This window comes from Dicentrarchus labrax, unplaced genomic scaffold (genome assembly GCF_905237075.1).
Source record: "Dicentrarchus labrax unplaced genomic scaffold, dlabrax2021, whole genome shotgun sequence".
Lineage (NCBI taxonomy): Eukaryota > Metazoa > Chordata > Actinopteri > Moronidae > Dicentrarchus > Dicentrarchus labrax.
In genome coordinates this window covers 457,231-482,658 of record NW_026136722.1, presented here as the reverse complement: position 1 = coordinate 482,658, position 25,428 = coordinate 457,231, and the positions used below count along the sequence as shown (strand labels likewise).

Here is a 25,428-nt window from a genome sequence, read left to right as displayed (position 1 = left end):
AACAACGTCTCTTCTAAACAGAATGACAATAACCAAAAGACATCATTCTGAGCAGCTTCAATATGAGCTACTTTCTACGTGTCTGTCCCTTTAAGATCTCTGCTTTGAATAAAAGACACAACTGTAGGTATGTGAGTGTTAAGTGTGTATTTACAATAAAGGGGAACATCTGTCACACTGGACACAAGCAAGGGGAGGTCAGAGGTCAGCAGAGAGCTACACAGTTCATGGGTCATGACCCCGGTAGAATTTGGACAGGAAGTCAGTGGGACGAGGTTCTTCGGTCTCGTGGAAATAGCGCATAACGTGGGTCTTCTGCTTCCAGACGTGGATGGTTTCCTCAAGTTCCATTTTCCCCTGGAGATCAAATGAAAGCGTTTAAACACAGCCTGGAAGACATCATGTATCTTCATTCATTCAGTCAACTGTGATGGGATGAGGTACTGAGCAGCCACAATATCTGACTCCGGTGTTGTTTCAATTAGGAAATGAAAATGATTATGGGTGATGCAGATCACAGATCAGTGAAAGGCTGTTTTTACCTTAATGACTAACATATCAATCACACGGGGGTCGGTGACATGCTTGTTCTTGTCGAACATCTCCCTCACTTTGTCTCTTCCCTGACGCGTTGTGATGTCCAGCTGAAACAGTTCCACTGTAAAGACACAAACACAAAGTCACTCCGTTTCCACCACACCAACTTCACCCAGGAACAGGAAGGCCAGAACCACCACCCAGTGCAATAGTGAGGCTGATTTTTGTAATATTAGACAATAAAGGTCTATAGAGCAGATGAAACGGTATATCGGGGTTTGGGCACACATGCAATATTAGACAGAAGAATAAATTCATTGTGGTGTTTTTATTGAATATGAAAATACAGAATATCTCCAGCCTTATTCTGAGTTATTATGGGACCCATAAAGTGGACAGCTGTCCAACCTGTCAGCACAGTGGAAACCAGCCTGTGTGCCTCTCATATAGGTCTGTATGAGTTAGATGTAAACATACACTATACATATGATCGAGGCCCTAAAATAGGAAAGACACGTTTCATAACAATCCTCTTTAACAGGTGTTGACTGAGAGCGTTAATCTAAAACAGCACATCTTTAAATACTAATAAAAACACTATCATTATATGAGCATATGGTCAATGCCAACATTCACAGGCTAATATCACAAACAGTGTTCAGGTAGCTGCAGGTGTTAGCCCCGATAATATCGCCAGGTATGAAGGTTTCTCATTATTCAATGAGCTAAAATGACCATGTCAACGTTTCTATCAAACACTGGGGAACAGAGAGCTTCTTTAAAATGTTTTATGTTATATTCTGTTGATGTTTGCTGGCAGCTGGCTAACGTTAGTCGTTATGTTGAACCTCCACATAGACACGACCTTGACGCTGGCGCTGTCTTTTAAACACCTTTTTCCCGCCACAGCGGAGCCACATACCTGAGTTGGGGACCTCTCGGTACCAGGCTCGGTACAGCTCCCGGACCCTGCGCTTAGCTTCGTCCAGGTCCCGGCTGAAAATCGGTTTGACAACTTTAGCAGCACCAGCTACAGCTCGGGTCGCCGCCATGACTGCTGCCGTAATTTGGTTTCCGGTTGCAGCTACTCGATGGTGTCATGTTGACTGACACTGTGCTGCCACCTAGTGGACTGAAGGGGTCAATGCGGCAGCAGAGTGGTGCATTTTTTATTAGTTTTTATTTTCAATTTAATTTAGTTTCAGTTTGGTTTGTATGAGTTTCAGTATTAATTGTAGTGTTTTAAAAACATATATATAACATGAGGTGTATTTGTTGGGAAAGATTGAAGAAGTCCAGAATTACAACACAAACACATTGACTCACAGTCACGTAGACATCCCTGTCTCAACAAACATAGGCTGGCTTGCTGTGTTCACAAATTTGACCCAACTGACAAAGACTGAAAGTAAAGACATTATCTGTATGCTTTTATTTTATTTCAATTCATTTTGTCCATTATATGAAATAGTTAGTTTTCGTTTTTGTTCTAATTCCTGTTTTTATATTTATTTCAGTTAACTAAAATGTTTTTTTCACACGTAGTTGTAGTTTTTAGTTTAGTTTTAGTTAACTATAATAACCTTGGGCAGGAGCCCGCGGTCAGTCACCATTAAAATAAGTACTACTTTAAGAAGTTTAACACATTTTATTGTTGTTGACAATGCTTAGAGACATTCTGCTCCAAAGTAATTAATGCTCTTGTACTGAACTGTATCATACTTTAAGGGGTTTCTAAACATTGTCAAAAATGTAAATGAGGGGTATAAATATTAGAAATATATGTCAATGTCTTTTAAATACAAACACACAATGTACAGTGGCCCCTTAACATTACAGAATTGAGTCAAAACACAAAGTGACAGAAAAAACTTTTTTTTTTCCCTAGGTAGTATGTATTGCAGTTATTGCTTTGGATTACATCATACAGTTTTCTATATTTCAGAAACTGCAGTGTATAATCTTTGAATGGATTGTTGCCGTATGTGTGGCAATAGTGTACTGGTATAAAACGAATGAACAGCTATAAGTGTGTGTGCTGCTGCTGATGTAGGTGTACAGCATCGATTAAATTAAGTGTTTCTGTTGAACTTATTTTATTGATTGCAAAAATTGTGTATAATTTACAAAGATGATACAGGCTCTACAGTACATTAAATATGAAAATATTTTCAAAAGGCAGGTAGATATCACAATTCATACTTTCAATAAAAAAAAATTGGCTCATCGATGCAACACCTGTCATTTGTTGTGGTGGTGGCGGCACGTTAATGCCAATGATCAGGGGAGACTGGAAGCTTGAGAGTTCCTGCTTCTCACGTTTAAAAATGATAACATGTGTGATGTGGGATAACATTCATTCAACAGCTTTTACAAGCATCCCCAAAGAAAGTTGAGCCTGAATTTGCTACCATATAGTCATAGATCAACTTCCAATTCAGCCTGCCAGGAATAAGAAACGTTTGCTGTCTTGTCCTGTATTAATCCCAATATATTTCTGAATTTCATATTCACAAACACAACACTACATAAGCTCACTTGTTTCCAGGTAAAAAAAACAATAATTACAGCAAATGATAAGCTCCCATTTCTAAAGAAACGTGTGCCATTTTCACAAAGTAAACACGACTCAAAAGCTGTACAACATAGAAAACGGAGATGACAGTAGCTCTTATGTAACTGTGTTGACCCCTGCTGTCTCACGCAAGAAGACACAGAGGCAATGAGAAGATTATCCAACAAGAAAAGCTGATACAGTATGAACTCTTCACTCTATGACCTCTACATTACCTGATTTAAAAAAAAAAACATGTCACTCAACAAATATTCCAGTTTTCAGACCAAATGCGCACTCATACATGCTTGCACTAAAAGCAAGCGAAAGCTATAATAAAAAAAAAAGAAAAGTGCAGTTTTATATATCACATGTGGCCCAGTGTAATGAAACCAGCTAATAGCTACTCTATACTGCTCATTGGCAGAATGATTGAAAACTAAGGCACTATCATGGTCCCCACACAGCCGGAACTGTAGTCCAACAATCATCTCCTCTGCTTTTCTGTATACCTCTTTGATTCAGTCACCATGGTGCACACGCACCTGCAAAACAAAAAACATACAGACAGAATTTTAAAAAACAAACTAGAAACTTTCAACAAGTATCTCAAAATCTCCATAGAGACTGTGACTTGTTGGCTGTATTAGTGTGACTTTGCATGCAGTCTGCTCTACCTCTAGTCCCCACCTGTCTCTGTGTCTGCCAGAGCGCAGTGGCACCAGCAGCAGGATCTCAGTGGTCCAGGCTGTTACCCAGCTTTTGCCCCTCCTGCAGAGCAGCCATGGCCAGCCTCAGGTGCTCCTTTAGACTCTGGATCTCTCGCTCACTCCGGCCCTTCATCCCACTCAGCTCCTCGCGCATCTCTGTATATCGTTCACAGGCCAGCCGTTTCTCCTGCGAAGCAAAGAGCGGCTTTGTGTGAGATCACACTCACTTTGGGAAACCCTGTATGCCTTCTGTTTAAACATGCTATATTTATGTATATAATATTATTTATATAGTATAACATATGGCAAATATGTTATACTACACAAGGAGGAGAAGCACCAAATAACAAAGGCAAGGAATGTAATGTATAATACAACCAACAGGGGGTCCTTGCAGTGCTGGAGTAAATTCATTTACGGTATAGGGTGCAGAGTTTTCCCAGCCTAAATCTAGGAAGAGCCACCTAAGCCGCCTACTTAGATGTACAAGGTATTTCTTAATGAACTTTGTGTTCATTATTTTACTGTTCTCAACAATAGCCAAAGAATCTTAGAACTTAGTTGTGCTACATTTTCTGATGTAAGACTATAAGACAGTTAACAAAGACCTTGTTCAAGGATATGAGGATTAACATTCCATGTTATTCATCAAATAAATAAATAAATACACATATTTGTACAAAACATATACACACACAGGCAGTACCGTGTTAAGAAACTGCAGTTCGTTCCTTAGACAGCTGATCTCCTTGTGTAAGTACTCTATCTCATTTTCTTTCACCCTGAGAAGAACCTGAGAGAAAAACAAAACAACAAACACAGTGTGCTTGTCATTTGCTGCCAAAAAGAAAGCAAGCAAAGATAAAAACAACACACACAAAACATCTTTTTATTGTACTAAATCCTTATAATTATCACCAAAAATGCACAGTAATTGTGTTCTGGTTGATTTATGACAAACACAGTGAGCGTTCTTTGTCATTTACAGAGTACAGGACTGGCCTTTGGCCAATGACTGTTTACCAAGACATTCCCTTTGTGTTCTGAAAACTACAACATCAGTTTGCTAACCACAAAGAGCAGAAGTGAACTGCTATGTTATTGCTACTTTGTGTATGTGTCATTTGGGCGGACAGCAGGGTGGTATTACTGAGACTGAGTAAGTGTCCTTGAGCAAAGCTCACTGGGACAGTGCTGTACTTTCAGTGTGTTCCTGAAACATTGATGCAAACACTTAGACAAAACACTGCAAATCACACTTTACATCTCTACATGATGCAACCTCCAATATTACTTAATCTATGACTTAGCTAAAGTAACTGCAGTTGTTGCACAGTTTCTTATTGTGCTCTTAAAGGGTCAATAAAAAAAACATTGAAAGAAAGGGTGAATGTAGAGGAAAACATGCTTTTTAATAACTGAAAATACCAAAATGAAAAGATATCGCTATAATATAGGTTTGTATGTTTTTAGCACAGGTTAAAATAAAGTTTGCACAGCATCAGATGAGCTACACACAGCTACCTCACTGAGTAATCTGAACACATTACCTCCAAATGGAGGCACCTCCTCCATTATTGACTGATTATTGCTGCAAATAACACAAATCAACATTTGAAATTCTTTCAATACTTTTGGTGCAGAGGTTGATGTTTTCACACCTTTTTACAAAGTGACAGACACACTTTCGGTTCAGAGTATACAATATAAGAGCCATACCTCTAGTTCGCAAGGCGTCCCGTCTTTGTTGTCCTCTGAGCCGTGATCTGCGGTGGTAGATCGCATGCGACTGATCTCCTCCTTCAAACGGGCCCTTAAGTCCTGTGGAGAGAAATATTGTTTTAGAATTTAAATGACAGCCATTGGTTGGCACACAGTCGCAGACAATAGATCACTAGCCCTATATAGCCTACAGACTACAGACGCCACACAGCTTGGATAGTGCAAAGTAACAGATACTGTATGCAACTTTTCACCTGTCCCTGATTGTATACAACGTTCCAGTGAGGCTCAGAGTGATGCTTCACACTCTGGGTCCATGCATACTCAAAACTGTTCTTAAGAATCCATTTTTACAATCTGCTGATAACTCACCTGGTTCTCTTTCCTCAGCTGCTCCATATCTCTCTCCTTGCGGCCGATCTCCCTCTCTCTCTCAGCGTTGTTCTGCTCAGCTCGGTTTAGCTCCAGACACTTCTGAGAGTAGCGCTCAGACAGTCCGGCCAGCTCCCTCTGAAAGGCCTGACTTTCTGCCCTTCAGACACAGATAGATGACACATAATGCTGTGCTCATGTTGGGTCCTTAGTGAACTAAACTGCAGCTATTCCTTTCACCAGACGCACAGTGAAAATGACATAAAACAAGAAACATTTACAGACAATTACATATTTATTTTTGAAGAATTCGATGTAGAAGTCACAGCCCTGCTCTGATGGGATGACCTTTTGTTACACACAGACAACCAAAGCTAATCTAATATTCCTATTAAGTGGCAGCTCCTTTATTCTGCTCTGCACTTACAAAATTAAGTAAATTATAATATCATTATCTAGTATTGATTACATTTAATAACAGCAACATGCTGTGAAAAACTTTGAGAGTGTTTTTTCTTTTCCATTTTCATGAGGCAAGTATTTCCTACTGTGGTTTTAAAACATCTTTACTGCTCACAACCAATAACCACAAAAATAAGGAAGGAGCATGCAAAGAGCGAAAAAACGCAGAGTAGGCAACACAGATAAGCCCTAAAATGCAGGTTCCAGTAGCAGCCACTGAGACAGCGTTGTGTCAAAGGCCTTGTGAAGCTTACAAAGGAAAACTAATCCATGACCAAATTCGTCTACATTCCTTAAGTGCCTAACAGGACCCAGTGGCCACTGCGGTAATGGCCTTGCTTAGACAAGGAAGCCTGGATTGTTGTGGAGTCTGCAAATTCTGCCTTTTATTTCACAGAAAACCCTTTTGTGGCCAACAAGCTCCCACTTAAAAGCACAAGAGAGCTATTCACATAAATTACCAATGTTGGCTTGCACTGACTGACACTGAGGACCGGGCTACAACCGAGGCAAGATGGACAAAAAGGCACAAAGTAGAAGAGAAGCAGTTTGCATACTCCTTAATATGCTTGTATTTCTGCACAAATGTAAACTAACGTTATGTATTTTTAGACTGTCACTTAAACAAATCAACATATTTTATTGCCACTGGTGTCAATAATGTTAAGGATGCCATACTACACACGCACAAACTGATCTGAAGTCACTTACTGTTGTTGGACTCGTAAAGTCTGTGAATCCCCACTGCTTAGCCTCTTGACTTTCTCCACCTCTCTCTCCAGCTCCTCTTTGTGTTTCTTCTTCAAAGCCTCCATTACTGAAACACAAGCGAGACACAACGTCTACATGATCTCCTGGTAGCTGATGACAGCAGCATCTAGGACTTTCCTGACTGGGACTGGGGACACTCAAGAGTAAAAGACCAACTGAGAAAACCTCACCGACAGCTCCACAGAAAACAGCTCAGTGTGAATACCACCACCAATAACATGAGTATAGAAGCCCTGCTGGAGGTTTCACATAGTTTAAAAAATAACCCAAGGCAACAAGAAAAACCCACTGATAATCTACTTAAAATGAAACCCTGAACTCTATTTGACCTTTAACCTCAACCCACTTCTGACTAAATGTCTTTGCCGAGATATGACCTTCTCTATTTAAAGCCACAGTTACTACTTTTCTTCCCTGTCTGGTCTGCTGACCTCGTGCTGTGTCCTGGGCCTCCTCCAGCAGCAGCCTGTCCCTGTCGGTCTCCAGCTCCTTGATCTGGCGGTTGTGCTGCCTCTGCAGCTCCTCAAGCGCCTGCCGATGAGCACGCTCCATGGCTGCCAGGCTGCGGCCGCAGAGGGCCTCGGGGCCACAGCCACCCCTCACACCTCTTCCGTCCCTCCCTCCCCCTACCCCTCCTCTGCCTCCTTGTAGTTGCTCCAGCTGCTGCCTCAGTGACGCCACCTGAGAAAAGACGAAGACGGAGGTAAAGCCCACTGAGCGACAGGGGCGGGGGACAGAGGCCTTATGAACTGAATGTGTGATTAGCATGATAAGCATAGCAGGATATTAAGAAACGGGGTCCTTTTGGGTGGCCGACTGTGTGGTACGACTCTGTGCTTAACCAGCTTTTTATAATTAATTCATACTCACTACCTACCGTGAACAGACTAAATTCATATTTTAACCAACACAATCTGTTGCAGTGTCCCATGCCAGACTAATGATGCAAATGCTCACTCCACTGCTACCTTGGGTATTGTGCACCTCTTGGATTTTATGACTGTTGGTGCTAAAAGTTCAAATAATTTGAACTTTAACCCAAATCAGTGCTGTCGTTTCAATAATTGACTAGATTCAAACTAAAGAAGAAGTTTAATACAACAATATAATATTTAATTCAAGAATAAACCCACATGTGCCTCTCTTTGATGTATAAACAGGAGCTGTTAAATGAATGCTAAACAAACTGTATGATAAAATATCAGTGTTTAGTAGAGCTCTTAGTCTGCGCAGCATGTGCAGACAGTCTTAGCATCAGAGACTGCAAACAGGTTCAAACCAAAGATGCACATCACAACACACAGAGACAGAACAGAGAGGCGTTTCAGCAGTTATTCCCATCTGTATTATTCTTTAGTTTTAATTTTCCATTGCTTATTTTTGGTGGAAAGCATTGCTGAAGGGCGGAGGCAAGTCAGAAAAATAGTGACTGAAGTGTTAACAGGCAGAAACAGGAAAGGTTTACTTCATCCGGACAGATGAAGAGTTAATTTGCATTTTGTTTAGTTTGCAAATTGGAAAATCATCTCCACGCACTACCTCCCTCTGCAGCGCCTCATTGGCTGACTGGCTGGAAGACCGTGATCCCACTGGCGGCAAGGAGCTCATCTCCTTTAACGGCATGCGTTCAAACTCGGCCCACTTTTTCTCTATTTCATCCTCCGTACGTAGCCGCTGGTTCGACCCCACGCCGGTGCCCTTCCTGGACAGCACAGCCTCCCACTGGCTACTCGTGTTCCTCTCTTCCTGCCATTGGCTGTGCTCCTTCCCCTGGCCTTCTCCCTCTTGTCTCTCACTGGCCGGGAGAGGGTTGGACGATGCGGGAACAGGAGACAGCTCAACATAGTCAAACCTACGCTGGGTAGGAGGGGCAGAGGTTGGAACATCTGACTGAACGTCGGCATGGCGTGATGATGGGCGACGGGAAGACAGCAGGAAGCGAGAATGGGAGTTTTCCTTGTCACTGTTGCTGTCAGGTAATCTAGAGACGATTAGAGACAATTAAATTATGAATCAGGGCTAACAAAATAAAAATAATTAAGGAGGGAGCTCTTCTTTGTCTATTTGAAAGCCACATAATTGCTACTGTAACCAAAAAAGTAGTAACTGATAAATCACAAATTCATCAAGTTTGATACAAAAAATAAATGAACAGCTTACAAAGCATCAACATAAAGCTGGCAGTGAGTCATTATGAACAAACATTGATAGTCCAAGTAATTAATGAAACTTTAATTCATCTTCAACAGCCAAAGTATACAGCGACTGAAACTCAAAGTTGCAAAGGGGCAAAGTTGCCAGTGCATGTGAGTAACAGAGCCTCTTATCTGACCGTATTTAGCAAAGGCTCAGCTGCGGCGAGACCTGAAAAGAGCAACCGAGGCTGGCAGGCCAATCTCACAATTATATGTGTGCAAAAAAAAAAAAAGCAAGTACTTCAAAAACAACTTGAAGAATGAAGCATAAAACCTCCTTAGGTGCTGCTTTTTAGGGCAGAACGTTGAACGTAAACGTAATAGTGACAAATGCCCCCTCATGAGCTACCAAAGCCAAAGTCATGTTTCAAAATGTCAACATACCTCAGCGGGCTATGTGAGGGGAGCTACTTTGGGTGTATAAAAAATCTCTTAGCTTCTATTTTGGCAGGTTTTTGCAGGTTTTTGCACCCACCTCTAAATTGCTGTGCTTAAACCTGAGTATATTAGTCATTAGGCTGGAGATGTTACAAACTTCTCCCCCACAACAGTTTCACACACACACAGACACTCCTCTTAAGTTGAAAGCAAGCTGTGAAGCAGTGCTGAACGTTGCTAGATTTAATTTGACCTACTTCTGATTTAAATCGCAATATACAAAAAGATAAAGAAAGTGTATCTGCAGATACACAATAAGGAAAAACGTGACTGATATTTTTACCCCTGATTACCCACAGCCACTAGAGTTGCTTATATTTATATTGAAGCTTGTATATTAAACAATAAACTGTCAATTACTGCGTGAGGTCTGGAGAGCTGCTGGGCCGGACACTCTTCTTCAAAACCTCTATCCAGTTCCGCCTGATTCCAGCCGTCATGGCGGACAGTGTGAACGCGGCCTCCCGTGTCTGGAGACCAAAAGGGGGAGAAAACAGGTTATGGAGGAAAAAGTGACAGACCGGGGAACAGATGGACGTGATACAGGAAAACTGAAAGAGAGAGATACAGAGAGAAAGGAGGAAGAGATACTGAGAGAGATGTGAGTCATGATAACAGAATGACAAAGACAAAAAAAAAAAAAAAAGCTGCAGAAATTGAGAGCGGGTGTGGTATATGGTCGTACACACAGTCTGTGAGAGAGACTGACCCGTAACAGAGACACTAACCTGTATCTGAAACCCATAGTTCTTCTCCACATCGAACTCGGACACCTTCACACAGGATTTTAGGTCAATCTCCCCGTCCAAGTCATCTTTCTGCAGACAAGAAGACTATCAGAAACTACACAGAAACACTCCACATTTCTATTGTCATAACTAATACATGTTTTTTTAATGACTACTATTATTAGGATTGTTACAAAGTTTTAAAAATTTAAAAATATACCTCCTCTGCACTTGAGTCCCTGTAGTACTTCAGTCCAGCATCAGTCAAAACAAACCAATGCTTCTTCCACTAAAGAAACACAGCAGAAATCAGTAATCAGTAATTAATACGAGACAGAAGTCAGATCAGCAACTCTTGACAGCACGTGGTGACATAAACAATATGTGGCATGCTAACACCAAGTAAAGCACTGTTACTACTTGATTTCCAGAGTACGTTGGTCTCCACAGACACACCAGTGACACAGGAAGGCCCCATATCAAACAGCAGCCCTACAGTACGTGATGTGTGAGGTGAGAAGCTCATTCACTCAAGCATATAATTCGAAGAGAGGAGACACCTGTTGTGCCTCAAGCCACAAAGCTATTACTGTGATAACAAGGATAATCTGCCGCTATCGCCTTACACGCAGCCTTTCTCATTAGGGATGGAGGGAAGAGGGTAGTGGAGATGGAGGGAGAAGAAGATATCACGTCTGAGCAGGAGCATGCCATTCTCCTTCGCTGTACCTTACCTCTCCACTGGCGTCCAGTTTGGACATCCATCCCTTCTTGAAGTTCAGGAGGTCAGGCTGTGAGGAAAAGAGTGCACATTGTCACGTTCACGGAGCTTCATCTGAATGACAGAAATAGGGCTGCAAACTAATGATAATTTTCATTATTGATAAATCTGTCAATCATTTACATAATTAATTGATTAGCTGTTTGGTCCATAAAATGTCAGAAATGGATATTCAAGTTGAATGGTTTATTTTAAGTTATTAATATATCTTTTTTTACTCTTCACTAATCCGTATATACATATATTGTACACTTCCTTTGGCAATGTAAACATCTTTTCCTATACCAATAAAGCCCATTTGAATGGAACTGGATTAAATTAAATAAAAAATGGTGATCACTGTGTTGTTTTGTCCACAACCCAAAGATATTAAATTTACTGTCATTGAGGCCTGAAAAAAAAAAAAAGAAATCCAAAAATAAAAATATTAAAAATCAGAAAATTTGGGATTTCAAAAAAATATATATACTCAAAACAGCTCATCGATTATCTAAATAGTAATAGTGATTCATTTTATAGTTGATGACTAATCAATTAATCAACAAATCGTTGCCGTCTGTGTAATTCAAGGCCATTTATTTGTACAATGCTTCATCACAAGCAAGTCTCAAATGGATCGTACAGATGAAAAAGAACCCATGAAAGTAAAGGTGAACAGGAAAAAAGTGACTAGATGCAATGAATTACAAAACAACAGGACAAAGAGCACTACAAAACCTCTCAAAGGGTGGGGCATACTCAATATAATTATATCTCCATATACAAGAAATTAGCAGCAACCACGCCACCACAGGTTTATTCTATCATTGTACATGCAGACAACAGATCCAATGCTTCTGCCACAAAGCACATAAACCAGTTTCTATTGTGGAGAAACTTGCTTTTCTTAAAATGCACATTGAAACTGGTAAAGACAGATCTGGAACCAGTAAATGTGTATTGTATGTATAATGTATATTATACTTTATTATGTATACATTTTTCACTAAACTATGTACTGCTTTAGTACAGTTTATCACTTGATATTGAACATGAGGATAACATTGTATTATATTAATATACATGTGTATATATGTGTGTGTGTGTGTGTGTGTGTGTACATCTCATTAACATAATGTTTACATGGCAGGGTGCTGCTCGAGTGCACTGCACCGTAGCAAATCATTGTTGTGAGTGCAATGAAAGACACATATGATGTGTGAAACAGGACAGGAAGTATATCTGTTAAAGACGAAGACACAAAATATCTGAAGACAACAAAGAGACAGACAGAAAGAAAGATTAGGAACCAGAGCAGCACATGCTTTGCGATGTGGAAAATAAGTATCTACAGTAACTTTTCTGCTCACGACCCAGCACTGTAGCACACTATGAAATACTTTGCATATCTCTTGCTCCAGCTGCGTGGTAGCAGAGGATACATTAGTATTAGTGTGCTTTCGCTACTCTGTAATACTTCCAGGAACAAGCCTGCATTTGCTTTTGACACTATGACAGACAGAGGAAAACATGCACTTGGTACCTCAAGAAGTGGTGATCCCAGATTAAGATTAGGAAACTTTTCCCCCCGTACATTCCTCATTTTTCTTATCTCGCTCTCAATAGCATGTACATTCCTCACTTTTAAATCTCTTTTTGCATTCGTCATCTCATCTCCCACTGGCGTCTCACTCCTATCTCCAACTTTTTTTCTCTCTCTCTCTCTCTATGCAGCTACTGTTTGTTCATTTTATTCCCGTGCTACATCATTTTCTCCTGCTCCCTCTCAGTTTGTACTCTATTATAATTTCTCTGCCCGTTCTGTCATCTCTAACCACCCCTTTTCTGTATTTATACTCCCTTCCTGGCTTCAGTTATGTTCTTGTAAGCCACAGTACACCACCCAGTTTTTCTCTGTATAAGCCAGTTCATCTATGCTACTGATCTTCTTTAATCTAACACATTTTAAGGTCTGGTGACTGCCAATAGACCGTGTAAAGGGACTAATGTTGTTAGCAACGCCACGTTAAGAAGATATCAGTGGATTATTAAATGAATTTCATTTTATCATCAATAAATGATGAGGCAAAGTTTAAAAAACCTAGGACATTTTAATTATTTTTTGAGATCCACACACAGACACACACACAGACACAAACCATAATCACAACTAATTGCTGGATCATCAGGTGGCGGCTATAACACGATAGAAAACTTGTTTCAGAGGCGGACAGCTGCATCTTATAACATGAAAGAGATTTAAAGGATTAATAACTAGTGACTCTTTCATTCTGACCGTTTTTCCTCTTCCTCATCTCAAACTGTGTGAGCGCGTACGTATGAGGGTGGACTATTGGAGCCAGCTACGATGTGTCAAACCTCATCATAAATTAATGCTGTCTAGTCCATACATGCCCATGAGCGGGGTCAGGGAGCGGCCACAGCAGGGCACAGAAAAAAAGGGCAGCATCTGTTATGAAATAACCCTTACGCCACAGTGCTTCTCCTTGTCATGTGCCCCGAGATCAGTGACCCTGCTCGAAAAGGCCAGAGACAGAAGGAAGAGGGTCAAACAGTGGCGACAGTTTGAGACAATGTCCACTCTTACTGACTCCTGACTCCCATCACTGTAGAGGAGCACTGTCTGGTGTCCTTCAGGCCTATTACAGCATGTACTCTTCACTTGTTCTCAAGCAGTAATGATACAAGCACACACTGATCACTGCAACACTTGCAAATGTGTGTGTGTAAACAGGGAACATCTGTCACAGCTGGCTGTAAAAACCTGACACACACAGCACAAGCTAAAGGCTAATGACACTTCCTGCTACTGTAAACAACACAGGGTAAACAAGATGAAACTCCACAACACCTGGACTCCAACCTGCACTTTTTAGACCTGTCACATGAACCGAAGTCTTAACTGAGCTGGGTACATGGGCGGTGTCATAAAAAATAAAAAACTATATGTCAGTTTTAAGCTAGCAGTAAGTTGGATATCTGCCCACTGAGCGTTAACGTGGACAAATCAAACTGATCAGAGAACAGCCCATTAAAAGCTAGCTATGTACTCTACATGAGCCTTTCTTTAAAATATAAACCCAAGAGAACGGCTAGCTCCTGGGAGTTCATGTAATATGTGAATATATTATATATTTATGTATTTTTATAGTATAAGTATATTCAGGAAGGAGTGACAGACAGGAAAAACAAAAACTGCTCTCAAGGTGCAACTTACCGTCATGACAACAGGATCCGGAGAGGGTTCAAATAAAGACAAAAGAAAAGTACCGTCACCTCAAACAGATAAAACCCTTCCTGCTCTTGAGTTCACAGCTCAGCTTAGCTAAACCTCTGGGGCAGAAACCTTACTTTCTCGCGGGGCAATTACGTTACGCGAAGTAAGATAAACCCCCGCCATTCAAACCCCTGTTAACTCAATCAGTCGGACCGCCAGCGTCCGCGGCACACTCTCTATCCGGGCTTCAGGGGAAAGTACATCCAGCTAAACGCGGACAAAGTGGTGGTATGGAAAAGCAATAAGTTCACAACTTTGTGACAAGTCGCGGGTAGCTAACGACACACTCCTTCCTCGGCTGTCTCTCTCTCTCTCTCTCTCTTTCTCTCTCTGTTTCTCTCTCTGTTTCTCTCTCTCTCTCTCAGCCACTTCCTGGGCGGATCCGCGAAGATCGTTGGAGAAAACAAGCCTGCCCTACCTAACCACACGATGCTGGCTCTGAGAGACAAACCCGGGGTCCGGGGAACTCCAGGGGCTGAGGGGGGTATCCAGTAGGGCCCCCCAGCAACATGGGGGGTAATATATGTACGATTCATTGCACCTATAACTCGTTATCGTAAGGAGAAAACTGGCTCAAACTGAGGTCTCACTCCTCTCCTCGGGACCAAACCTCTCTAAAATCTTGGGTGTGTTGGAGGAGGGGGGGTCCTTGACATGGAAAAGTTTGGTAATCTCCAAACATATAGAACAAATTCACAATTTTCCTGACTAAAAATATTTTGGCCTTTCAAACAAGGTGACACCCCCCCCCCCGTCCCTCCAAAATCCTCTCTTGGTAGCTATTGGTTTCAGTTCAGGAATTTCAACACATGCCCCAGCAGACCACAATTGACAAAGCTCAGTCAGTCTTATGAAATGCCTGTAGGGTGTAGGTGAAGTGTACGGACGCACAACAACCAGCCGTTAAATGAGCATTTCAAATCAGTTGGAGATACTGTAGATATGACAGCAGGTAAGGGTGCCAAGTACATGCAAACTTTACATTGATAGACAGGATGTGTGTGAGTTCTGGCTTTCTGGCTGCCAGCATGTCTGGTCAATATGTAACAGAGAGATACTGTATATTGAAATAGGCTGAACCCGCAATAAACTTGAACCATGTGCTACCAGTTTATTATGTTCACTACAAATATTGGTGATAACGGATAAAACAGCTGTATCTTCACCCTCCATACGGCACAGTGGGAGAGCGGTTGTTTCCACATACACACATACAGTAAGAGTACAAACATTTACTGTAAACAGACTGGTTGAATAACATACCTGCATTTGTTCTGATCTGTTGTGGCTACCTTTCCAAGAACTGCCTTCATCTGCCGTGGGACTGCCAGACCTCTGGAAAGGAACAGCTTGTAGTTATGAAGATAATCAATGTCTGACTGAGCAAACAGAAACCTCTGGAGTTTCACATCCATAGACCTTTTTTCCATATCTGGTGTACAGTATGGGGAAGATGTGGTTAGGTATTAACATATTATGCAGGTGAAAACCACAGAGTACTGGCTGCAGTTCCACTGCAGTGGATTATATTGTGCAAGGGGGAATGCAGCACACATACCACTGTAGGATTTTATTGATCAATTCCCAGCCTCTCTCTCTCTCTCTCTCTCTCTCTCTCTCTCTCTCTCTCTCTCTCTCTCTCTCTCTCTCTCTCTCTCTCTCTCTCTCTCTCTCTCTGCTTTCAAATCATTACCAGTTTTGCTGAATGTTACATTCTCCCAGTAATGTTTCGCTTGATTAAGGTTACTCTGATAAAACATGGACGGCAAAATCAAAAAGCCAGCCTACCTGTAATGAGGTGGAGGAGTGAGCTCGAGATAGATACCCGCTGCCGCCATAGTGCCAGTCTCTCTCGGTGTCCCCTGCATCTTCCCACTCTCTGGAGGGATGCTTGGTCAGGGAGTGGCTGAAACAGCAGAGCATGTTGTCAGCGTGTCTGATTTTGATTTGAGGGCATCCAATCTGATGTTGTGGAAGAAGCAAACCAGTAATACCAAGAAACTACATGTAACTGGCCTATTTCACAATATAACGGTAAAGGTTATATATGTGAGATTTAAAACATTAATATAGCAGCAAGCAACGATTTGCTATGTTAAGTTATAGAGGAGTCATTGTGTCCTGAGCAGAGAACAACATCACTCTCCCTCTGCCTTCGTTGCTATCGCAGCCTCCCTGTGGTTTGTTTACGATGCCGGTCTGCTCCGTGTGCAGCTGGGTAGAGCAAACTTTTATCGTCTGTTAATTAAGGATTTATTTCAACCAAATCAGAGTTAGGGATGGTTGGAAAGGTGGAAAGAATAACAAAGACAGTCGTAGTGAGTTTTATTCTGTTTCTGTCCAATTTGAATGAAGTTATGATGTTACAATGATGTGTGTGGTCAAATTACTGTTTTTGTCTATGGACCCTGGTGGGGAGTGATAGCAAATTACGGCTCCTTTCCTTAATGTTTTCAGACACTGTCAAACACTTTCAGTGGACTTACTTTGATTAATGTTAGCTCATGTCATGGCCACTGTAGCCCTTTTCACAAATATACTGTATTTGCATTTATTTCAACCAAACCAGTGTTGGTGATTCTTGGAAAGACTGTGGAAAGACTAAAAAAACATCCTGTAACAGGTGAGTTTTGTATATATATGACCCTTTAAATAACGTACATAATGTTTAAATATTTTGCCAACACCACTCCTTTCATTCGTTGTGGTGTAATGTGAGTCTGACCTGGCTGGTTTAAAAAGTTCCTGTCTCCGAGATGGCTGCTGGTTCTGAGGCCGCCCCATTTGGCCTGGCCCCTCTCTCTGATGGATCATTTTAACCTTCGGCACGTCGGCTATCATGGCATACTCCTCCCTGTTCCGTCCTGTGGACCCCAGTGATGGTTGGCCCGACTCTGAGGACTCCATGGAGCTCTGGGAGGAGGTGTGTTTTCGCATTTGAATCTGAGGTGAAGGAGAAGGGCTCCGTACACGGTGGGAGGGCCTCTTGTCATTAGGGGATTGGCAGCGCTCCTCATGGCCACGTCTACCAACCCCAGATCTGATGCTGCCTGGGCTCCTGGGTGTTTCCAAGGTGACGAAAGCCGTTCTTCTGCCATTTGTGGTCTGTCTAGAGGGGGAGGCAGCACGTGATAACGAGGAGCTGCGGTGGGAATGAGTCGGTTCCCGCCAGGAGAATGGTGAGCGATTGGAGTCAGTTTTTGAGTCATGGTTAGTGTTTTTTCTCTGAAGGGAATGGCTGGAATCTCCATTAGTGGCATTTCTGAGGATTGAGTAGCCTGGAGGGTCACTGTTGCCTTTTCTAGCGGGAGAGGAGTTGCGGCTGTTGTGATTCTTGCTGGTAAAGGAACTGCTAGTTTCTGTTTTCCGCAGTGAGCGCTGGTCAGGAGCATCATAGCTTTTCCTTGAAGGCAACGTACTGTGGCTATTATGACTTCTGACTGAACTGCTTACTTCAGACTTGCGCAGCAGAGACTGAGATGGAGCTTCATAGCTTCTCCTTGCAGGGGAGGAGTTACGACTTTCACGACTACGGCCATGTAATGAACCACTGGTATCTGTTTTCCTAAGCTGATAATGAGTTGGGGTTTCATGGCCTCTCCTTCCAGGAGAGGAACTACGGCTGTCACGGCCTCGACTGCCACTGACAGTGTTTGATTCAGTCTTACGTAGTACGGCTTGGCTTGTGTCATAACTTCGTCTGGATGGAGACACGGTGGGGCTTTCGTGTTCTTGATCATTCAGTTCATTCCTAGCTGTTGGGTTACGTAGCAGAGCCTGGCTTTCAATATCATAGCCTTCTCTTATGGGGGAGCCACAGCGTCCATGGTGACTACGTCCGCTTAGAGACATTATTGATTCAGATTTACGGAGGATAGATTGGCTAGACGAGCTGTAATTTCTCCTTGGCGGTGAGGAACTGGGACTGTCCCGCAGGCTCGAAGTTCTCCTAGATGGAGACGAAGTACGACTGTCGTTTCCACGTCCAGTATATGAACTGCTGGTGATTTCAGTTTTGCGAAGAGACATTTGGCCTGAAGGGTTGTTGTCCCTCCTTGAGGGAGATGAGCCTCTGCTGTCACGACCCCGACCACTCAAAGACCCACTTACTTCTGTTTTTCTCAAGGCACTCCTAAAATCAGACACAGTGCTGGACTGAGATTTTCCTGAAACAGCAAAGGATTTAAAGTTTCTTGGCAGAGTTCCTGACTCAACACGTCGTCCGTGAGTGCTTTGCGAGGAGTTTCTGGACCCTGGCTCTGTCCCTCGAGACCACCCTCCTCCATCAACAGTAGGCCTGCTGAGGGAAGCAGTGGACTCACTGCGTCTGAATGGTAAGTTTCCACGTGAGGGAGAAGAAGAGCGAGATTGCAGAGCTGAACCTTGCCTTGAGGAATCAAAACGTCCTGACTGTTGATAGGAAGAGACCGGAGAAGAAGGGTTTCCCCGGCCATATGAACTGCTGAAACCTTTTCGCCGAGTGGAGGCTAGCGACTCCGCTATCTTAAAAGGAGTAGGACTCGGAGAGCGGGGGCCAACTTGCGCTTCAACCTCAACGGCAATTTCATAAGGGTCAGGAGGCAGGACTTCCACTGGCAGGTCCTCATTTAGAGCCTCCAGTATCTGCCGTTCAGAGGCCACACCAAGGTTAGGATTTCTGAAGGGGACGGTGTCTTTGGGCTCAATGTTTCTACTGTTGAAGATGGGACGTCCTCTCTCAAAATGGCGGTAAGGAGCCGGCGGGCTGTTATCATGGAGTAGACGGGCACCCGCTGCCCTCCCCAGGGAGAAGTAGCCACTTTCACGCTTCTCTCTGTCTTCTTTTAACCCTGGAAGAAAAGGGAAGTCACAGTGGGACAAAAGTAGAAAGAAGGAGGGGGAAACAGAAATAAGACACATCAAACGCATCAAAGTTCAACTACTGAGCAACTACCAGAGGTTTCCTGACACAAATTGAGCTATATTGTATTACTGATAATTGCTCTTGGACACCTCAGCTGGTGACATCAAACAGTATTACCAAGTAAAGAACACCTTTGGCTGTAACTGGATATGGATTGGTCAAGTGCAGTAAGTCATAGGTTTACTGAAGGCTCGGTCTACCACTGCACTGAACTCATACTTATGACAACATGTGTTTAAATAAGAGATCAGGTGATACTGTTTCTCCTTCGGCTTACTATGCTTCTAGTAAATTGTGCATCTTTTCTAACTCCTTCCTATGCATCCTATCTTTCACGTACCCGATCGACTGCTGAAGCTGTCTCTGCTCCGAGCTTCCTCCATCCAGGCCCGAGGGTTGGGCCGATGGGGTGGAGGGTCAAGCCGGGTCATGTCGAGTGTGGTTGAACGCCGACGGATTGGCAGGTATTCGTCCTCTGCACTGACAGAGCCGCTGAACTCTTGGTAGTCACTCTGGTCACGACAGCTACGTGGAAGGGGAGATGGGAGAAGAATGACGAGAGTAGAGATGGAAAGGTGAGAGATTGGGGGTGTGGAGGGCAAGGAAAGAGGGGAGAAACGTAAGAGGCAAAAGATGGATCAAATCAATATAATGTGAACTTCATAGAGTAACTATGCAAGTGCATCACACAACATGGACGTTTTAGGTCAGAAAACATGATGAGCAGACTGAAAATATACACACTACAGTACTTCTTGGCAGTGTTTTTAAAGGACTATGCAGTAATGTGGTGATAATCTAGCTCACTAAAACACAAAAAATACTCATTACAGTCTACAACTCCACTTCCTAGCTCCCCTAAATGACTTATTACCACTGTCCAGTATGCCTACCTGTCAGTGCTGTCGTCGTCGTCGCCGTCACAGATGTAAAGCTCACAGTCCGGGCTTAGGATGCACAAAGAGCTCTCCTGATAACCAAGTCGGCCTCCATTGACATCACAGTAGCTGCTCACCACAGACAGACCGTCAGAATCCTCCTGATAGGATGACAAGGTAAGTCACGAGCCAATCACATCGTCGCAGCAAACTCCATCGCTCTCCAAGTCACAGAGGAAGAGGCACTGGTGACTGTATCTCCACACAAAGGCAATGCTTACCAAAATGTCAGTATGAAACCTATGATAAATCACAGCTTTTTTAGAGTTTAGGTTCAAATATACAGTGACCTCACACCAGAGTGAGAACGAACATACATAAAAATCCTAGATCTGTCTGCCTGGATCCATCTCCACGAGCAGAGGGTGAGCTGAATAGCGTCTGTCCCCTCCGTCCTCCCTGACACACACACACACATGGTTTGTCTGCTGTTCGATTAGGGTTACACCTCTGTAACTCGACCTGGCTTGTGGCTTTTCCTCATTAATATTTCATCACTTTTTTTCTTGCCACTTCTCTTGAAATAGATTATCTCAAAAAGAATCTGAAACTGTCTGTAAATGTCAGAAAGTGGCACAGATCCCTTCAACTTCCAGAAAACTACAGGTAAACTATTTCCAAGGAACTATACAGTAGTACACTGCACACTGAAACGTATACTATGTACTGCAACAAATCACTGACACAAAAGCGGTTATGTCATGGAAGCAGGATAAACAGAAAACAGTAGAGTTGTCAGAGTTTTAATACTGTACAGGCTCATTCCCGTCGTTTCTGTACGTTACCCCTCTGTCTACTATTACAAGTGATTCCCAAGAGGGCAGTAAGTGATCCAGCTTCATTAATTTATAATAGGAGCCACTGCTTGAAGCGTGCTCCTCGTTGTTGCCTGTCGTTCTCTGACCTTTTCTTAATTTACTCACAAGCAACAAAGACACATACATCATCTCATGAACTGTTTACAAATTGACTGTGAAATTAAAAGAAACATTATCTCTCACTCACAGAAACAGACTTTTGGATCAAGTGAGAAGTTCTTTTGTCTAAGAAAAGACCTCCTTAAATAGACTCTTTTCTATTCTAAATATCATGACATTTTGTGCATAATTTCTGATCTGCGAGACATTTAAAGTTGAGGCACTTAATAGAGTCGTTCCTCATTCTGTTTCCTTTGACCTCAGCTCTAGCCGCAGTGTCTTGCTGACTTAACCTGTGACTTCTAATGCGCTCACCTTCCTGCCTAGCCTTCAGGTCTAGCTAATCCCATCACTCAGCACATATTCTGTTCTTGTTCCCATCTCTACCCCTTTTACCCAGCTGCTCTGCTCATCTCCCTCCCCCTTCCTCTCTGGCCCTCTCTCCTTTCTTACCTTGCTGCTGGTATCTCTTTCCTCTGCCTGGGATGGGATCGGTGTTAGCAGCCCTCCTTTGCCGGATCCAATCCCAGTGTCAGTCCCAGTTTTAGTCCCAATTCCAGTCTCTGCTGTGGATTTCTGCTGTGGTGCTGCCTCGGCGCTTGCCCCTGCGCCAGCATGCAGGTGCCTCTGGCGCAGGCAGTCGTGGCAGCGGGAGGGGTCAAAGATGTTGGGCTGGAACTTGGGGCAGATGGGCTCATCGCCGGAGAGGGGCATGGTGAGTCTGGAAGGGTAACCTGCACAATCATCGCATCCCACAGAGAAAACTGGGAAACAAGACGGTGACAAGGAGCAGTATCACAATGAAATATAAAACAGTAATCACACAAACAACCCTTTGACCCAATTAACCATTAGACGTGTGTTAAATGTTGCTGCAGAGACATGTTCAATTCATTATTTTCTTAAACTTGCAAAGCATCTTGCACAAGTGTGGGCTAAAATGAGAAAAAGTAAGATTATTACAGTTTTCTTGAGAATAAAAAAGCCCAATGTGCTGTTGAGTCTGGCTGTGACACTGCATTACTGGACACAGGTGTACTCACAGAGCAGCGGCTCAGAATGAATAGGTAAGAGGATCTTTTATTTCATGGTTCATGCAAGATCTAAAGCGGAACTGTTAAGGTAGGTGATAACTAATCACACCAGAGGACAGTGAAACACAACCCAGTCAGAGCACTTTAAAGCTCCCCACCGAGTAACATTACCACCAACCACAAGGCTCATGCACTGTCATCTAACAGCTTTTACAAGCACCACAGCCTCTAGTAATGAATGAACCCATACCAAAAAGTAGGATAATTAAAATATTGGAAAATATTTAGTAATGGCTTTGATATATAAATGAAGAGAATTTATGGGCAATACCTGACAAGAGAGGCTCCGGTTGTCAGCTCCACTTTGAATATGTCATTAGGAGTCCGAAGATAAACTGCCCACCAGACCCCCATCAAGCACATGCCTCCTCTTCCCCATGCTCTCTATCCTCCCGAGCTGCCAAGCTCTCACATCAATCCGATTGGCTGTTCTGACAATGAGTGAAACTGAAGCATCCATGACAGCCATGATGGCTCTCGATTAACACAGCGACAGACCCTGAAGCACACAGACCTAGAGCCAACATGGAGCCAGTGGCCTGCCGGTTCCCCTATTGAGCGGTTGTATTAAATATCATGGGCTTTAGAAAGCGAAATGAAACGCTCATGCTACTGACAGCTGGCACACGCTGGCTCAGGTTAACGTAAATAAATAAACACTGGTGAGGTGGGGGTTTGACATACATTAAAACCATTGGTTGTGTGGTATATGGTTCTCAAACAAGGAATAAGGTTATGTAAGAGACAGTGGCTGGTTCTCCTTTAGATCACACACACAGGTAGTACTGAGCTAGGAGGAAACACAGAGCTAAGGGTTGATTTCCTGATGCTCTGGAGAGGATGTTGACAACAGCGTCAGGTTTCCTATTATACAATGGCAAGAAAAAAGATCCACACAAAGCACACTGACAGCGGCTGCATCACGAGGTCACCAGCAAGATGAATCTTTTATTTAATGAAAATGTAGGTAAATACAGCACAGCCTGTACATGTTTTTAAGAAATAACACTACAAAAAAAAAAAAACAGTTCTGCTTTGAAAGTTGTCCAAATCTGAACACAGGATTTCGAGAGGCAGGTGCTGTGGAAACACTGAGCGATGTCACGACTGACAGCCCAACACGGTTCCGACACTTAAGCATCCATGTCGGCTTGTGTTTATTTGACAAACTTCTCAGCATACACACGTCCTGCTGAAACACAGGAGCAAATACCCCAAAGTCCAATCTGTTTGCCTGTGGGACTCAAGAAGACACAAGAAGTCAAGTATCTTCCCCATTCACTAACTTTATTTCCACACAGCCTCTCAGTCCTGACAATGCACCCTTTTCCCGGTCTTTCGACGTCTCTGATACTTGCTGGTCCTCCCGGCTCTGTTTTTACCCTCTGTGCCACCAAGTCTCTTGTCTGTCGTGCGGCCTCGTCCTCCTCGGCCTTCCTGCTTCCCTTTCCTCTTCCGCTTGCTGGTGTAAGTGCTGAGTGACGAAGTCAGGGAGCGGATCCTGTAGCAGCAGGGGAGAGGGAAAAAAAAAAGAAATGTGGCTGGAGTGAGAGGGGCTGGAAGATGACAGGCAGACACGCTGAAGGAACATCTGAAGACAGCAGTTATGTCGCCACTGTACTGTTGGCGTGTGTAGCACATTTACCACCACTTCATCAACCATGTAGCCTCTAAAAAGGTCGAAAATATTGACACGTTAATGTCTGATCCCAAAGTGGAGAGAGTAGAGACCTGCTTGATGAACAGCTTACTTTTTGTTCATGATTGGATTTCCGGCTTTTCTTGGCATTGCAATCGTTTTCTCCTTCTCTTCCTCCCCCTTTTCTTCCTCCTTGCCCTCCCCATTGACCTTGAAAGTAAAAGATTATCAGCGTTAGTGAACTTTTCTTGCCATCAGTATCATTCATCCTCAATAACTGGAGTATCATCCAGATGACGAGAAGATGAACCGTTTACCGGATTTGCTGCAGGTTCAAGCAGGTGAGCCCCTGTGAGGTCAAGATCACTGATGGTTGTCACGGTGACGGTGTGGTTGGGGTGATCGAACTGCACAGACTTCGTTGTGCTGGTTATCATTTCTTCCAGGTCATCTTCAGCAGCCTCTGAGAGACGGGATCAAACGAGGACAAAAAACAATCAGCACAGACTCTAAAGTGTAAAATCATCCGTTCAGTGAGCAGCAGCAGACGTTTCACTCACCAAGAGCTTCGTTCCTCTCCTTCAGCATCTTTAAGTATTCCTTGTGCCTCTGAAAGCAGACAACCAGACACATGAGGATGTGCTCGCACACTTTAAGTTGGGTCAACGCAAAACAGATCTTTTACTTTACACTTACTTCTTCTCTGACTCTGATCTGTTCGTCCTTGATTTTCTTCCGAATTTCCGCCACTGCTGCTTTCCTCCTTTCCACCTTCCGCTTATGGAAACCAGTTAAATAGTCCCTGACAGGGCAGAAGAGGAGGACACTTCAGTCTCTGCAGGTTGGCTCGGTACTTACAGTTCAAATGAACATCTGGGCCAGTTACTCAAATAAAAACACATCCATCAACAGCCTAACCCTAACAGTGACAGTAACAGTGACATGGCTTAGAACAACATTACAGAGCATACACATAACACATATTGTGGATACCGTTAAAACACTGTAATAATATAACATACATATATTTAGGAGAAGGCTAATGCTAGCTGTTGGCTACCAGCTGTGACTTACTGTCTGTCTTTGTCGTCAAACATCACGATGCATTTGTTTTCTCTTTTCTTCGAGCCTGGCTTGAATTTAGCATTTTTGGACACGTTGTTGTGCTTTTTTGTGTTTTTCATGTTTTTCATGTTGTGCACGTGAGTTTACGCTACACCACTACTTCCGGCTTCTTCTCCAAGGTGGACGTCGCTTAACTTTGTCCGACTAGAAACAGGTTGATAAAAGCCTGAGAGGTTCCGCACACCCGAAACATTTAGGACAAGTTCAACATGTTGGATTTTTTGTTTTTTTCTTACAGATGTTCGGACTGTATAGTGAGTGTAAT

The 25,428-nt window shown here is 43.0% G+C and overlaps 3 protein-coding genes across 4 annotated transcripts; all 3 read right to left on the bottom strand.

The window, feature by feature from the left end:
- Nucleotides 1-132: 132 nt before the first annotated feature.
- On the bottom strand, nt 133-1,634 carry ndufa6 (NADH:ubiquinone oxidoreductase subunit A6; the record flags this gene model as incomplete). The annotated part of the gene is made up of 3 exons (XM_051388793.1): nt 133-357; nt 543-658; nt 1,460-1,634. Coding segments are annotated over 3 exons (423 nt in total), but the record flags the coding sequence as incomplete, so codon positions are not given.
- A 982-nt stretch (nt 1,635-2,616) lies between these two features.
- Nucleotides 2,617-22,034, bottom strand: triobpb (TRIO and F-actin binding protein b). 2 transcript variants are annotated; one of them, XM_051387420.1, is made up of 18 exons: nt 21,759-22,034; nt 20,344-20,489; nt 19,791-19,975; nt 17,273-19,376; nt 16,336-16,453; nt 15,811-15,882; nt 11,224-11,280; nt 10,710-10,778; nt 10,490-10,579; nt 10,122-10,231; nt 8,668-9,109; nt 7,560-7,809; nt 7,069-7,174; nt 5,896-6,055; nt 5,521-5,622; nt 4,508-4,594; nt 3,782-3,988; nt 2,617-3,636 (listed from the first exon to the last, which is right to left on the bottom strand). In XM_051387420.1, the coding sequence occupies exons 1-17, from the start codon at nt 22,017-22,019 to the stop codon at nt 3,827-3,829; spliced, it is 4,521 nt and encodes a 1,506-aa protein (XP_051243380.1). In that variant the 5' UTR covers nt 22,020-22,034; the 3' UTR covers nt 2,617-3,636; nt 3,782-3,826. The 2 variants fall into 2 exon arrangements, with proteins under 2 accessions (XP_051243380.1, XP_051243381.1); XM_051387421.1 differs by lacking the exons at nt 15,811-15,882; nt 16,336-16,453; nt 17,273-19,376; ... (1 more) ...; nt 20,344-20,489; nt 21,759-22,034 and adding an exon at nt 14,488-14,886.
- A 1,281-nt stretch (nt 22,035-23,315) lies between these two features.
- On the bottom strand, nt 23,316-25,299 carry nol12 (nucleolar protein 12). Its single transcript, XM_051388949.1, has 6 exons — nt 25,113-25,299; nt 24,735-24,840; nt 24,599-24,647; nt 24,356-24,501; nt 24,151-24,248; nt 23,316-23,900 (listed from the first exon to the last, which is right to left on the bottom strand). Exons 1-6 carry the CDS (start codon nt 25,229-25,231, stop codon nt 23,705-23,707), a joined length of 714 nt encoding a protein of 237 aa, XP_051244909.1. The 5' UTR covers nt 25,232-25,299; the 3' UTR covers nt 23,316-23,704.
- Between the last annotated feature and the right edge of the window lie 129 nt (nt 25,300-25,428).